At 37.5% G+C, this 17,217-nt stretch overlaps 1 protein-coding gene across 5 annotated transcripts in view; it reads left to right on the forward strand.

Annotated features, from left to right (window-relative positions):
* ZMAT4 (zinc finger matrin-type 4) overlaps positions 1–17,217 on the forward strand; it is a 354,366-nt gene that overhangs the window by 295,399 nt on the left and 41,750 nt on the right. For 4 of the 5 annotated variants that reach the window (XM_036096263.2, XM_078069585.1, XM_078069584.1 and 1 more), the window contains one exon: positions 1,584–1,680. The exons of the other annotated variant lie outside the window; for it this stretch is intronic. In XM_036096263.2, the coding sequence (XP_035952156.1) occupies positions 1,584–1,680 (97 nt within the window). The remainder of the gene's footprint in view (positions 1–1,583; positions 1,681–17,217) is intronic. 5 annotated transcript variants of the gene reach the window in all.

The following is a 17,217-nucleotide window of genomic DNA, read 5'->3' on the forward strand; positions in this document are numbered from 1 at the left end:
AAACAGTACAATATGACTCCTTTAAGAAATCTTCTACCTATTTCTTTCTTTCTTCTTCAACCTCTTTTTTAGACTGGTGGTGGGTGGTCAGCTTGGGATTAGAAATTGGTTCTTGACTATTTTCTTTGGATGGTTTGAACTGTGACTCTCATACTTCACTTTGGTAATGTGGGTGTAGGGCTTCAACTTAGGGCTTCATCTGTGACATTGAGGAAAAAGAGAATTCCATTTTAATATCACTTTGAAATCATAGTAATAGCTAATTTATATTGATCACTTATTATGTACCAGATACTTTTTCATACATGCTTTATCTCACTCAGGCCTTCCCACAATTCTTTAAGGAAAGGGAAGTCCAGAGAAGTTAACTAATTTGTATATAGTCACCCAGGTTGTAGGTTACACAATTCTACCAACACTGTGCATTATTTTCCTTTTAGAAAAATGAGAATGATTTTGTCTCTTAGAAAGGAAATGCTATGCATTCATCAGGGAAAAAAGTGCTATGGCTGTTTATAATTCTGGCTTTACAATGGTAAGACATAGAGTGTTGGAGCAAAATTAGTAAAAACTGTCACTTGATAAGCATTTTAATACATTTTATTTGCCTAATTCTCACAACAACCTGGTGATGTGAATGGCTTTGTCTTCATGTTGAGGCCAGGAAGAAATTGCATGATTTCCCCTAGATCATACAACCAGGAATGATTGGAGCCAAGATTTAAATTCAAACTTTCAGATCATGACTCACAGTTTACTTTTCTCTCTATTCTGATGGGACACACTAGCAGAAGGAACGTGTTTCATGTGGGTCTCTGAGCTATGGCAAATGTTTAAAGTTTGGTTAAAGCTACTTTCTAACACGTTTGACTCTAGATGAATCAATATTATAAAGAAGTCAACATTTTTACTAAACTCCTTGAAAGCAAGAGCATCTTATTCATCTCAGAATCCCTAGTGCCTGGTCCAAAGTTGATAATTAATGAATGAATTGAATGAATTAAATTAATAAACAAATTAATGAGTAACTTTCTTTTAAACTCTTTGGTAGAAAGTAAGCTTTTATGTGAATTAGATTATTATCCATCTCTTGGGTATTTACATTTTATAAGATGATCCTGGAAGAATTCAAATGAACGAGGTCTAAAGCTGAATTTGTGATTTTGCCATTGGAATAGGGTTGAAAGAGTGATACAGAATTTTTCTCTGGAGTCCCAAATTTCATTGCAGATATGACAGCATACCATGTCTATATGCCTTAAGGAAAAAGTAGAATTGTCTTTGGGTTACAAAATGTCCAGAAACATTGTATCTCAGGAAGCATGTCCCCCCCCACCACCACTTTTTAAAATTATGTTCAATTTACCACGTCCTAATAATTTTAGGCATCCAGAAATGGAGCAGCCTGCTTCTAACTTCTACTAAGGGAGGTGTTGGCTGGGCTCTGTAAGGAGGATTGAAGTGTTGGTGGGGTAGATCAGATGCCCTGTGAGATACTCTGTCCTGAACTTCTAGAGATTCTGGGATTCATTCAGGTAGTGATGGCAAGGATGCAGCTAATCAAGCCCGTCTGTTGTCCACAGGTCTGAGGCGCAATTACAGATGTACCATCTGCAGTGTCTCTCTAAACTCCATAGAACAGTATCATGCCCACCTGAAAGGATCTAAACACCAGACCAAGTAGGTACTTTCATGCTTTCACCCTTCAGTCCTTCTGTATATAATTTATAGCATGGTGAAAAAAAAGGCTAAACATTTTACTTATTTCAAAATAAGTCAATAGAAACGACATCTCTTTATCTCCAAAGCTCCCCTGATATTTATGCTGAAATCTCTAGGGTCTGCCTCGCACAACTTAAAGAATGGCTTCTCCTTTTTTGGCACAAGTAATGACAGGCTCTTTTGTTTGCTTGTTTTCATTCTTTAATTTTTTTCAAGAACAGTTCAGCACATTTTCACAAACTTCGGGAAACTTTTAGATCTATACTAAGTGTTTTTAAATAAACAATGTTATCTTTGTTTGGAGGATGTGCCAGACTTCGGTGTTGTGAAGTCAAATTCCATGAATGTCTTCTACCACTTAACATTTCTAGGTGAATATTAGTGATTAGTATAGAAACCTAACAAATCCTCTGGTATATTCACATGCATGGCTATTTCCAATTAAATGGCAGCTTGTTCTATTTTTCCTCCCAAATTCTCATAGTTTTAAACCAGAAAAGGCTATTGGGCATAATTTCAACTATATTATACTGTGCATCTTTTAAAAAAAATCCATGATGTTAACTTTGTGAGTATTTAAAATAGCTGCTAGGACTACTAATAAAATCTAATAAAATAGGAAAAAATGAAGAATATCTCAAAAATATATAATTTTCTTGAGGGTAGTTGTTTTAATTTCTCTCATATTCATTAGCAGAATCATTCAACAGATTTGACTGTATCAAGGCCTCATGAATAACGAATGATTCAGTCAACAAACATTTATTAAGTGCCCACTACATGTCAGACTCCGAGGTGTGCCCTGGGGAAGACAAGATGATTGAATTAGGCCTTTCCCTTGCGGAGCTCCCTTCCAGGCTGGAGAAACAGCCATGTGAACACAGGGATTATTCTCTGATACTGTGTACACCCAGAGCGTTGAGTACCCAGGAGGGAGCAACCAGGGCAAGATTGACAGAGACATCTGTACAGAGCCTGCGCACATAACTGAGGTCGTGGTCTGATTTTGCTCACCCTCCTAATAACCATGGTGCCCAGTATGGCACTCAATACATATGAAGGGCTTCATAAACATTTCTGATTGAATGAATGTGTGATTTTAAAAGATAAGTAACAATTTTCCAGGCAGGGATTTGAGGAAGGTGCATTCCAGGCAAGGACATTTTTTTTTTGCAAAGATATAAAGATGTAGGTCACAGGGGTCTGGAATAGGTGAGGAATTTTAAGCCCAGAGTTAGATATGGACTCTCAGAGTTTCCTCAATTTGTGCCATCTCATGAGTCAAAGCCCCTTTCATGGCTTGCTTTACTCCGATCCATCCCCAGAGGATTTTATCAAGGTAATTCTCCAAAACAGAATATTTTCTCTGATTTGTAATGGAGTACCTAGAGCACTTGTATTGAATATTGGACACTGCCGCCCCCACCCCAAACAGTCTATCCGTTGTGTCTCTAACTAGCATGTTGTAAGAGGCACCAAATGCATTCTAATCCACATGCGTCTGATGGACACAGAGATACATTGTAAGTAGCTACAACAATAAATGATAATCTTTTAGGGACATGAATTTATTGCTCTTAATAAATAGAAAATGGTAGACAATAGTGACTTTAAGTGGCACAAATTCTGTAAGTAAATAATGCAAATTGTATCTCCAACTTCAGGAAAATATCTACCTCTCTATGTGTACAGGCATTTTCACATCCATCATCTCATTTAATCCCCTGAACTACCTTCAGATAAATGTCATTAACCCATTATTTTATACAAGAACACGAAGGCTAAGAAAGACCAAATAACTTACTGAACATCACCTTGCCAAAAATGGCAGAACCAGGACTGAACTTAGCAGTATCTAACCCATGCTTCTGTTTATCCCATCTCTCTGAGTCACTACAGACAGGCCTGGAATGGAGGACTGCCAATAGAGTACAATGATGAACTTTGGAAAAGAGAGCATTACTTTCTCAGTGGCTTTAATAAATATTTGTGACTGTAGAAAGATGCATCTCCTACCATGCTGCCTTCTTTCCAGTAAATAAGATACTTGTCTCTACCTCAAAAGCACAAAGTTGCTCTCCTTCTGAAGAGTGAAATGAAGGAAACTGAAGAAACTAATTGCATAAGCCCTGTCCCCCCACTGACTGTTTCATCTGCCCTTATAGCTAATGGATATTGTGTGTGTGGGGGGGGTGTATGTTTCTAAGACAGATTGTTCCATAATTTTCTTGTAATCCCTTTGTCAGGTTTGGTATCAACTTTATGCTGATCTCATTAAACAAGTTGAGAGGTTTTCCCTCTATTTCTAATCCCTGAATGAGTTTGTGGTAGACTGCTATTATTTCTTATTTAAATATTAGGAAGAATTCATTGAGAAGCCATGGAGATTATACTGTAGGAATAGTTTTATTAAAAATTTAATTTCTTTAATGAAACACTGCTCATATTTTCTATTTCTTCTTGTATCAGTTTTAAATTAGTTATTTTTCAATAAGTTTGCCATTTTATCTACATTTTTAAATGTATTGGTATAAAGTTGTTCATGATATCCCCTAATTTTATTTATAATTGTCTGTAGGATATTTTTCATTCCTAATATTATTTGTCTCTTCCTTTTTAAAAAAAAAATGTGATCATTTGTGTTAGAGTTTATCAATCCTTATTAGTCTTTTTGATGAATGAATGTTAGGGTTTGTTGATTTTCGCTGGGTATAGTTCTTTTCTGCCATTAAAAAATTCTTTTCTTTCTACTCCCGGTAGATTTAATTTGCATTTCCCCCAGCTTCCTCTTAGGAAAGTGTAGGTCATCAATTTTCCAGTGTTTCCTTTCTTTTAATATATGCATTCAAGGCTCTCAATGTTCCTCAACAGATTGTTTTAGCTATAATCCACAAGTTATTTTTTTGTATCCTAGAGATTTTAGTATGTAGTATTTTTTATTATTATTTATTTCAACTTATTTTCTGATTTTTACTGTGATTTCTTCTTTTACTCATGATTATTTAAATGTGCTTTGCCTACAACCTAATATGTGGGGAATTTTTCTATTTATATTTTGGGGGATTGATTTGTGTCTGGATTCCACTGTGGTCAGAGGGCATACTCTAAATGATTTCAGTCTCCTGAAATTTGTGTAGACTTGCTCTATGCCCCAGGCAAATGTTCAATTTTGGTAAAACTTCATGTTCCCTTGAAAAGAATGTGCCTTTTTCAGTAATTGGGTAAATGGTTCTATATATCAATTAGGTCAAGCTTTTTAATCTTGTTCAATCTTCTATGTCCTTACTGATTTTTTGTCTGCTTATTACATTCATGAGAAACAGAGACTTAAAAAACTTCTGACTATAAGTATGGATTTGCCTATGTGTCCTTTTAATTCTGTTTCTTCTCTTTATATATTTAAAGGTACACTATTAGATGCTTACAAATTTAAGAATTTTTCAAAATATTCCTATTGAATTGGCCCTTTTTATCACCTTTTGTCATCATGAAATGTCCGTTGTTAATTATAATACTTCCCTTGAAGTATACTGACATCTTCTACCCCCAATTCTTCAAAGCTTTCAAAATTTTCCCTTTAAATTTTATCCAGCTTTTATTTTTTCTCAGGTGGAAGGTTAGTATGATACAGAGCTGGAAATGGAAGTCAGCCAAATGGTTCTTAACGACTCTAATCTGACCGATTAAATCAACATAAGTATTAAGGTGTCAGTAATTTTCAAGGTCTTATATTTACATTTTTAGTAATAACTCTAGAGAGGGGTTGAGATGAGAGATTATTAAATTGTGTAGTGGAAAGAGCACTGAATTTTGAGTCAGGAGATTTTATTTCTAGTGCAACTTTGCCACTGAGTGACCAGGGGCAGTGACAAATCTTCTTCAGTTCCCTTGTAGATAAGTGCTTAGTGATGACAAGAACATGACAAGTATGTGTCCACTTCCCATACCTTGCTCATGACCCTGGTATTCTTTCCTACTAATCCTGAATTCAGCCTTAACATTCTTCTCAACACAGGTCCCCAGTCAGCCTTTACCATTCTTTGGAGCTAGCAATGTTCCTCCAAAATTATGTCCACAAAATTATGTCCAGAAGCTTAGAATGTGAACTTTTTTGTAAATAAGGTCTTTGCAGATGTAAGCAGTTAATCTCAAGACGTCTCAAGAAGAAATCATTCTGGATTTAGGGTGGCCCTAAATCCAATGCATGTTGTCTTTATGAAAGGAAGGAAAGGGATATTAGGACACACTGAGAAGCAGGCCATGTGAAAACAGAGGCAGAGCCTGGGATTGTTTCTACAAGCCAGGGAACACCAGGAGCCAGCAGGGGCTGGTAGCAGCGAGGAAGGATTCTCTTCTAGAGCTTTTGGAAGGAGCTGTTGACACCTTGATTTCAGACTGCTGTCCTCTAGAACTGAGAATAGATTTCTGTTGTTTTAAGCCACCAGTTTGTGGTACTTTTTTTAAGGTAGCCCTGGGAAATGGATACATTGTGAAATCTACTTACCTTGTTCCACAAGTATCCCTTAGTCATATTTTTCTGGGCACCTTCTTCTTTGCCTATGCCAATAATGATGATAACAATGATGATGGTGGATATGGCAAGGGTGCTACCACTGTTACTGGAGTGAAACCTCTGTGCAACTGGGGTATAGCAACAAATTAAAATGCTCTGAAGGTGTTACTATGTATAATATGCACAGTGTCCTTGTTAATGACCAGATGTTCACATCTCCTTTTTATAGGTTAGAAAATTGAGATTCACAGAAGTGACTTGTCCAAGACTCCAAAAATATTTGGTTAGCAGACCCAAGAGCAGAAGTCAGGTTATCGGCCATCAGTATTATTACTGTTACAATAATACTTAAATAATACCATTATTATCATATTGCTTTTTACTAGTAGTAAAGAGACTTTTTCTTTTTTTGGCAAATATCATAAACAGCAAAATGGCAGTCAAATTTTGCTCCACTATTAAATAACAAGAGAAATATTAAGTATCTAATGAGATTAAAGGTTTAGAAATGCAAATGACCACACTGACATATGAAGCAATTGCCTATTAGTAGATTTTTCAGGGTTTCCAGGGGATATAGTCTGTCAATTAGTACAAATGATTAAAATGAAATTTAAAGGCACATGGGTACATACCATAGACTAATGAACAATTCCCCCATAATGTACTTAAATTTGAGTTTAGGGAACACTTCAAGCCTCAGGACATTATATTACCTAGAAATAATGGATATAAAAGTTGTCATTACTTACTTTGATACTTCAGTTGGTTGAAAATGAGACACAAGTGTCTAAGAGAATAAATCAGGCTGACCAAAAGTTAGTAGAAATTTCTACATGTGCTTCTCCTTTGAGAAGAAACTTTAAATGGTAATATCCATTGCTTTTTCTGCAGTTTTTCCCAACTATTATGAATCCTCCAAACAAATCCTTCATATTATTAATTTTCCCATCATATTCATTTATTTCTTAAGTGAAATAAATGGTCGAGTGATTGAATGGATATTTAGACTAATTTTCAGATCTGGAATATATTTGTTTTAAATTCCTTGGAATTTAGTTCCTGCATTTAGAATAGCAGTTAGTTATCTGAGGAGTATATAATAATAAAGAAGGTAGTTTTACAAATATACCAACCATCAAGAACCATCTACACTTTTAATAAATAAAAGTAGTTTAAAACCCCAGGAAATATTTGGAAGCAAGCAAATAAATGAGCAACAAATCAATGCATGTATGTCTTCAAAGGCTAAAGATCTAGATATTTTTTGTGGAATTTTCAATGACGTTTATTGGCACTAACCAACATTTTTTTTTAAGATTTTATTTATTTATTTGAGAGAGAGAGAGAGCACACACACGAGAGTGGCAGAGGGGTAAAGGGAGGGAGAGAGAGAGAGATCCCAAGCAGACTCCTCACTGAGCAGGGAACCTGACGTGGGTCTCGATTCCCAGGACCCTGAGATCATGACCTGAGCCGAAGGCAGACGCTTAACCGACTGAGCCACCCAGGCGCCCCTAACCAAGAATTTCAATAATCAGAAGGTTTGGGACTTTGGTATTGTGCTGTATTTTTTCATAAGAAAGTTTTCTTTAGAATGTGAAACATTCTAAAAAAAATAGTTTTCTTCTCTGAAAAACATAAAATATATATATTACCAGTAACAACTGGGATAAGCAGGGCATAGGACAGGCTTTAAAACAGAACCACCTTTCCCAAAGAGGGAAAGTTATTTCCCTTCAGTTGATAATTTGTAAGTTGCTAGGAAAGGCTTGGAATCAAGGGTGAAATCTAGAACCCAAAGCAACTGCTTTGCTTGTCGCAGGTTATGATTCTGGCTGTGCAAAATGACTCTTCTAGGAAGTGGGGCTTATGGTGTGTCACCAAGCCTTTCTAGCCAAAGGGAATCCCAGGTGCTGTAAATAGGAACTTGCTCTATGTCCACAATAGCCAAACTGTGGAAAGAGCTGAGATGTCCATTGACAGAGGAATGGATAAAGAGGTTGTGTTGTATATGTGTGTGTGTGTGTGTGTGTGTGTGTATAAATATATATATATACACACACAATGAAACATTACTCAGCCATCAGAAAGGATGAATACTTACCATTTACATTGATGTGGATGGAACTGGGGGGTATTATGCTGAAGGAAATAAGTCAATCAGAGAAAGACAATTATCATATGGTTTCACTCATATGTAGAATATAAGAAACAGTGCAGAGGATCATAGGGGAAGGGAGGAAAAATTGAATGGGAAGTTATCCGAGAGGGAGACAAACCATGAGATACTCTTAACTCTAGGAAACAAACTGAGGCTTGCTGGAGGGAGGTGGGTGGGGGGATGGGGTAATTGGATAATCAGCATTAAGGAGGGCACGTGATGGAATGAACACTGGGTGTTATACACAGCTGATGATTTATTGAACTCTACATCTGAAACTAATGATGTACTAGATGTTAGCTAATTGAATTTAAATAAAAAAAAAAATAGGGAGCCTGCTACAGGCATGAGGGACAGGGATGTGGCAGGCCTGTGGGTCAGAGATGTTCTCTAGCCCTGTTTTTAATAAGCAGAACATTCAAGTCCACTACTGTCAAGAGCCCTTCCTTCTTTGAGGAAGGCCTCTGATGAAACAGAGTTCAACTTCTCAGAAGGAAGAGACAACAGCCTATAGAGAGAATTCCAGAGAAGCCAGAGAAAAGCTATACATCTCTCTCTATATAGACTAATGCACAGTCCTGAAAGTTCTATTTTTCCAAGTCTCACTTGCATGCTTTTGCTATATACACCATACCTAGGGATACATTATAATTACAGTATGTGACTAGATTAGGCCCTTGCAGGCTTGAGAAGAACTAAATGGGGAACACTTTCATTCTTTCATATTACTTCTAGAATTACCAATGGCACCTAATATTCCTTTTTTTTTTTTAAAGATTTTATTTATTTATTTATTTAACAGAGAGAGAGAAATAGCGAGAGAGGGAACACAAGCAGGGGGAGTGGGAGAGGGAGAAGCAGGCTTCCTGCAGAGCAGGGAACCCGATGTGGGGCTCGATCCCAGGACCCTGGGATCATGACCTGAGCTGAAGGCAGATGCTTAACAACTGAGCCACCCAGGCGCCCCGGCACCTAATATTCTTTAGCTCACTCATTTACTAGCTCCCTCCTTTTGGGGGGACTGATAATCATTATTTTGTCTTGCTTGAAATTTGCATAAGTCATGGCTGTCTCCAGAGTAGTTGTGAGATGATAATTTAACGTCTCGGATTTAATTGTGGACCCCACTGGATACTTCTCATGTTCTTTCATATGCTGCTTCAGCGAGTTGTCCAGGACCAATCACGAAGACTTGGTTCCGAAGAGTGCATTTGCATCAAGAAGAAAAAGAGCTGGAAGGAGGGTGGTGGAGCCCAACAGGCCTGGCCTGGGAGGCACATAGCTAAACCCCCCGTGTCAGCACCATATCTCACACCCTGTGCAGCTTTTAACAACAACAACAAAAAACTATTTTAAAATCAGTCTGTTGAGACTCAATTTACACACAAGATGAATAGATTTTAGTGGTACAGTGGGATGGGTTTTGACACTTGCGTCCACCATGTCACTAGCAGTCCAATCAAAGTATAGAACATTGTTTTAATAACCACCAAAAGTTCTCTTGGGCCCTTTTTAGGCTCACACCCACCCACCCAGCCAAACGTTCATTTCTGTCCCCACCACTTAGTTTGGCCTGCACTGGAACTTAGTGGAATAATATAGTATGCATTCTTTTCTGTCTGGCTTCTTTCACTCAACTCAACATAATGTTTTGGAGATGCATTCGTATTGCTGCATGTGGCAGCTGTTCTTTCTTTCTCTGGGTGGTTTTGAACAAATCATGTCTCCTCACTGAGCTTCAATGTCTTCATTGAAACAGGTGGGGGCTGGTAAATGGGGGTCATCAAAGTCTCTGTCATTTCTAACATTCTCTAATTTTATGACTTTGAGGTTTAGCTTCTTTAACTTTTCAATGTTTTTCAGCTGGTAGAAGATTGGCTGTAAAATAATTCTTTTGTGTTTACTTCTCTGCTGCTGGGTGACCCAGAAGCTGACCAATCTTTGAAGAGTTAGTCCTATGAGAGGAGAGGTATCTTGGAGTCCTGGCCTTAAACAAAAGGCAAAGGGGCTTTTCAAATATTTATGACTTAGGGCAAAAGGGGTTGGAGTTGGTTGTATAAAAAGATAAAGAGGCTTATTTTTAACTATTTCAAGCTATGAGTATGGAGCATGATGCTGGTGGCTTCTTAAGTACAGGAATAAGTAAGAGGGAGTTGGGAAGATTCTAAGGTAGACCTTGGCCCCTCACCTGAGCAGTTCAAGCTTCTGGACTCACACTCCTTCTGGGTCTTCTGTAAGTTACTATAACCACTTCTCTCACATTTCACCAGAGTTCATTAGAAATTAGAGTATGTCCATTTGTAAACTATCTTTAGCTGCCATTGACTTTTACTCCAACCGGACTTCAGTAGAATATTGAGTTTTAACAGCATTTGAAATGCCAGGGAATTGGATTAAATAAATGAAAGATCTCTCTTCATTTAGGTCGATTTTGTTGAGGAAGTAGGGAGAGGAATGAGATGAAAATGGAAACTTGCCATTCGTTGCATTATCTTATTCAGCTATCTATCGCCTCTCCTTAGGGTGGAAGAGAGGATTAAGCAGGTCCACTTGACTATGATTTCCATAGTGTAGATGGGGTAGTGGTGAGTGATTGGACAGATCTGCCCCTCACCCCATTTAATTCAATCCCATGACCAAAATCTATTGAACACCTACTATGTGCAGGGCATTAAACAGGCCTTGGGGACAACAGAAGGAGAGGCAGAGATAATTATATGTCTTACCAAGTTTATAATCTAGTTGAGGGGATGCAACATGTAGTCAAGTAATTACAGTTAAGAACCACATAGGATATGGTAAGTGTAAGAGGTACAAAATGCTGGAATTGAGAGGAAGGAGTCATTGCATCTGGTTGGTGACCATTAGGAAAGGTGATTGTGAAGTGAGTTCCATGAAGTGGTTTGGGAATGAGACCATCTGGGTTCAATCCTTGCTTCACCATCTGCTAACTGTGTGAGCATGTTACTCAAAGGCCTCTCTGTGACTTAGTTTTCACATTAGGAAAATATAGCAGATTATAAAAAAAAAACTTAACAAACTGTAGTTAGAATTGAGGGTTTTTTTTTTAAGATTTATTAGAGAGAGAGAGAGAGAGTGAGTGAGAGCACAAGAGGGAGGAGGGTCAGAGGGAGAAGCAGACTCCAGCTGAGTGGGGAGCCCAATGTGGAACTCGATCCCAAGACTCCAGGATCATGACCTGAGCCGAAGGCAGATGCTTAACCAACCTGAGCCACCCAGGTGCCCCAAGAATTGAGTTTTAAGAACACCAAAAACAACAATAGCAAAAAATATGAAAGTGTATAGACAATACAGCACTTGGCATGTTTTTTTTGTCAATAAATAAATATCATTGCATTTCATATTAATGAAATTGCATTTGAAATGTGCCTCAAAGAACGAATAAGTGAATGTTGAGGTAACATTTAGTACTTCACTTCCACTACTGTTTCTGCAAGATTGTCCCAGAATTCTTGATAGCAAACTCTCATTTCTTGCCCAAGATTAGGGCTTCTGGACTCATACGCAAATACAAGCCTGCTCAGTGTTTAGAACCCAAACTTACCTTAATCAGACAGTTGGGTATGAAGAGTGATCTGAGAGATGCCTTCCAAGAATGTCCTCATTTTGAGTTTCTTGTGCTTACATGCTTTCTACCTTCTCTGGGTCCTCATTTTATACAACAGTTTCAAACTTGATATACAATCTCCCAATATCAGAAAGAACATTATCTGAATATCCCCCATTACATGTGGTCTTTACACCCCAGCTCCTACTCAGGTTTTCTACTTTATCCAGCTCTCTTATTACCAGTTGCATTTTGTCAAACACCTGTAATTAGCACATTTTGCTCCAAAGACCATGGATTATAAACCTTGAAAAAAGATAAATTGAAGAATCCTCTTGGCTGAATTTCCAAAAATCACTGTCCTAACATTCTTTGAGACTCCCTGGATAGAGTTTCTTTATCATTCTGAGTATATGAGTTTATTTTTCTTTCCCACTTGCATTTTTTTATTTTACCATTTAAAAAGTATATTCTTTCTACTCCGACATCTACATGCTCAAACTAGATTCTGGCTAATCTCAACATTAGCTGATTAAACCCAGCTTTGAGTCACAGTGTTTGATAAATGTCTGATCTTTCAGAATTGGAAGGGTTTTCTCAAGAAATAAATTATCTCTGTGAATGAGGGTAACATCTCTTTAAGCTTAGGCCACTATTATTTAAGTTATAACTTAATGATAAATATTTTGAAGATTTTTGTGTTTTTTTTTTCCTTTGAGTTAATATTATCTAGACCATTCTATGTTGTGTTAAGAATAGCCAGATACAGCCAGAATCTGGACTTTAGTCAGAATATAAATTTACATAACCATCATTATAGTCATATATATCTGTCACTCTTAATAGTCCTTAACAGCAAATAGAAAATGTGTGTTTTTCTATAGCTTTTAGGGTCACAGAAAAATCTCAGTCCATTTCATGCTGAGTAGTCAAATACAAATCAAAATCTATAAAGCTAGCTTTCAGAAATGTTGGTGATATTTCAAGCTCAGGACACAAGTAGTTCAAAGCTCTACCCACAGCGCCTGGTGCTATTATACTCTCCAGAGAGCTATGTCTTTTCTCTTCCTTATTCAAGTGCCCTTTCTTCTAAAGACACCTAACAGGATAACATGTGCACTTTACTCTTTTTGATTTCTAAAACCTTCACCACTGAACTTATTTCTGTTCTAACAAAAAGATCTTATAATAACCTTGAAGTAGATGAGTTTCAGACCTCTAATTTTATTTCCCTGACAATGGATAAAGTTGAAATAATAGATTTCGTTTCCTAACATCTTTTCAGTGCTAAGTAAGATAAACTTACTAATAGGTAAGATCTTCATGGTCAGACAACTTACTAAATTAGAATCTATGTCCTTGAGTCTCTATATCAGAAAAAGACACTTAAGGTTTCGGTCGTAGATGGGTTTAGCTGGGTGTCCTAAAGTTACTCATTTTAAATCCAGCTTTAGGTGAGCATAATTCTTACTCAGGGCAACTGAGTAGGGGAAATCTTCAGATTTTTCAGCAGCCTCCAGACCTGGAAGGTTTGGAAGTCAACTATACAGGTTTCAATTTCTTAGTCTCGAAACCAGATATCATGACTATATTATTCCATATTATGTAAGAGGCCTGAAGGTGAAAATGTGCCTCCCATGGAAAAGGAAGACCAGATAAAATGTAATCTGAGATGTTCACTATAGCCAGGAAATTTAGTGGCAAACATCTGTTCCTTATTTATTTATTTATTTATTTATTTATTTATTGAGAGAGAATGTGTGCAGGAGTTGGGGGGAGGGAGATGCAGAGAGAGAATCTCAAGCAGGTTTGATGCCTAGTGAGGAGCCCGACATGGGGCTCCATCTCACGACCCTGAGATCATAACCTGAGCCAAAATCAAGAGTCAGATGCTAAACCGACTGAGCCACCCAGGCTGTTCCCTTTTAAAAAGTAAAGGAAAGAAGTCAGGCTCTCTTATACCAGTATGTCAGGAAAACATCAGTACAAGGAAAAGATATATCAATGTTTTCAACATATGTATACATTGGAGAGGTCTCTTTCAAGTTTAACTCTCAAGAAACCCTGTAGCAGGTAACTTATGAGTCAACCTTCTAGAACCTGCAAGTGATATTTCTATAGTGAATCTAGAGAGTTCATTTCTGTGGATGGAATTTGGTCCACTCATGGTCTGGAGGTTTTCCCTAAGATGACATGTCATGGTGAAGGAACACCAAAACATCCACTGATTAGGTCAATAATTTAACAAATAAGAAAGAGGCTGTGTGACAGGTTCTAAATTGCTTAGTAGAGGATAACAAATTAATAAATTACATTTCCTATCTTTAAAGTGCTCATGTAATTTTTTAAATGCCTAAACCCTAAAGCTTTGTGATTCCCTCAATTCTTGGTTCCATTGAAATTGCTGGAGAGAGCCTCCACTCAGTGATGAAGGTCAGGGAGCTCTCTGAGCAGTTGGCTGTGGAGTGCAGCTGGGGGACCGGGCACAACATGGACCACTGTGCCTGCCTGCACAATGTCATCACCAAAAATGTAGGTTCTAAGTGCAGCTTTTAGTGCCCAAAGTAGCCTGGAACCTGAGTTATGAAGGGAAGAAAGAAGTCAGGCTCAGGAGCCATCAGGATGTCAGGTACAAACAGGATGAGGCACCAAGAAGTGCTTGTTGTTTTGTTGTGTGGACTTCAAAGGCCTTCCCGCCCAAAACCACTTTCTTCCCTCAAAACTTCACATTTTCTGTGTTGTTGTTTTTTTTTTTTTTTGAAGAGCCCTCATTACTAATTTATGGTAATTTACCATAGCAAATTTATGGTAACACCTAATAGGATATTTCATTGCTATTAAGTGAGGGAAGAAACCAGAAATGAAAATTACGTTAAGAATAAATGACATTTGTGATCAAAGAATGACGATTAGAGACATTATCTGTCCAACTTCTGTTAGAAACCACTCTAATTATTCTTTCTGCCTTCATGCTCATAACACTTTCTCTAGTGTATGGTTTTAGGAAATGATAGCAAATGATTAGCTCCTATAAGATAATGCAGAGATACAAGAGTAAAACTGAATCAGATTTTCATAACAATAATTGGTTTATTGTTCGAAAGCAGTTTTTTTTTGTTTTGTTTTGTTTTTTTGTTTTACTACCCATGTAGGTAATTTTTCTTTTAACCTAGAAGTAGGATTATTCCTGGATCTTTTGATTAAAATATCTCATCCTGGGCCCAGAATGGATGCTCAACAATTAATATTCTTTCTTTCCTCAACTGCTTAATTAGGGTTGAGACCAGCACAGGATTTGAATGACTGAAGTCAATGAATATCATGAATATCATTCTACAATATTCCCTGCTAATTGTGAATAATTTCTTCATTCTCAGGAGAGAATGTGACAGGCTGTAACACTTGACCTGCCTTATGATGTGATTTCAGGGAGTTGTTTTCTTCCCTCACAGTGATAACCTTCCCCACATCCACACATGCTAGCTAATTGCCAAATTATTTTTTACCACAGGAAAAAAATATTGTTATCTACTTTATCATAGAAGTCCCAGGGATAATGGCATAATGAGATGTAGGATGTGTAAATAACAAATATCAGAATCTTACCTGTGAGAGGTTTAGGTGGGAGTGGCCTGACATAGAAATATGGAGGGCATCATTGAGTCAGGTAGAGAAGGCTGGAGGGGGAACTGGTAGGCAAGGGCCAGGCAAGCTTGAGATAATATTTGCTTTCCTATACTCTGGACTTATAGAAAGACAAGTGAGAAATATAGCACTAAATGAGTTAAATATTTTTTCTACACAAAAATATTTCTAGACTCCCTTACCATTACAATTTTGTCCATTATGATTTCTTTGGTTTCTCTAGCTTAGTGCTCATAAAAGCAAAGATTTCAACTATTCTGGAATAATCATAGATGTACCTGACCTCATGACTCACCCGTTTTTGTGCTTTGGAAAGACAGGGAATAAGTAGCTCCTTCAGCTACTGGGTGTAGGCCAATGGCTGCCTCTGCGGGTGGTCTGACCATGGGGAACAAAGGTAGGGGTGGGAAGGGGCTAAGAAGCCCCACTTCTGTTTCTGAGCCTCCTCCCTGCTACTGTAGTCTCTGACTGTTTTTCGGAGTGAAAGGAACAGAACCACTGTAGTCTAATAAATCATGTCCTTATCATCCATTCCCATCTGTATGGGTGCAATCAGAGAGTTGGAGGTGGAGAGAAATGCATCAAGTCATGCAGAATTATGTGGGCCAAAACAATTTTTAAAACATTTTTCTAAGTCAAATTTTAAAATCTAGTTTAGAACATTTCCTCTCCTTTTTTATTTTTATTTTTTTACTTTAAAACTATTTCTCCTCCTATGGTGTTCAAAGAAAATGAATTGCATCTGTTACCTTTGGATTTAGATAGCAGATATAGTTACGACTTCCTGGCATGTCCTCCTTTTCTAAAGCTATAATACTTAAGCATTCTCAATTCAATTCTGTTCTGTATATTTACTCGATGTCTAGCTAATGTCTGGTATCACAGGGATATAAGACCAGCCAGTAGTGTGATCCTTGTCCTCAAGAAGCATAGGGTTTAACTGAGAAAACTAATTAACAAACAAACATAATAAAAGAGCATTACAATACCTATATATGATAGTGATTTTACCTAATATCACTCAAAGAATTGAGAGAAGGGAGTGGTGAGTGCAGACATGAATAACGAGAGAAATGTTCTTGGATGAGATGAGCTGGGGAACAAGGATGAATTCAGTTTGGGGTGGGCTGAGTTTAGTGGCAACTAGGTGGAGATGCCAGTGGGCATTTAGGTTTATGGGTCTGGAGTTCTGAAAATAAATGATGGCTGGAGATATAGACTGGGGAATCATGAGCTCATAGCAGATTACTGAAGTAGATGAGATGGGAATAGATGAGATCATTCAAGGAGTGTTTATAGATAAGAACAAGGATAAACACACATTCATGCATGCATGTGCATGCATGCACACACACACACACAGGATGACAAAGGAAGAGAAGTCAGTATCTTTTCTCATAATGACACATTTTATATTTCTTTTCTAAGTAGGAGAACAGGATAGATTAGTGCTTCAGAAGCGAAGGAAGAAAATCATTTCAAGAATGAGTTGAACTGAAATGCACATTTCAGTTCAGAGTCACTAAATACCAACAAGTCAAGTAGGAAGAGGACTAAAAAAATCCAGAGTTTGTTACTTAGGAGGTAATGGTTGATTTTTGCCAG

The sequence above is a fragment of the Halichoerus grypus genome, chromosome 3 (assembly GCF_964656455.1).
Source record: "Halichoerus grypus chromosome 3, mHalGry1.hap1.1, whole genome shotgun sequence".
NCBI lineage: Eukaryota > Metazoa > Chordata > Mammalia > Carnivora > Phocidae > Halichoerus > Halichoerus grypus.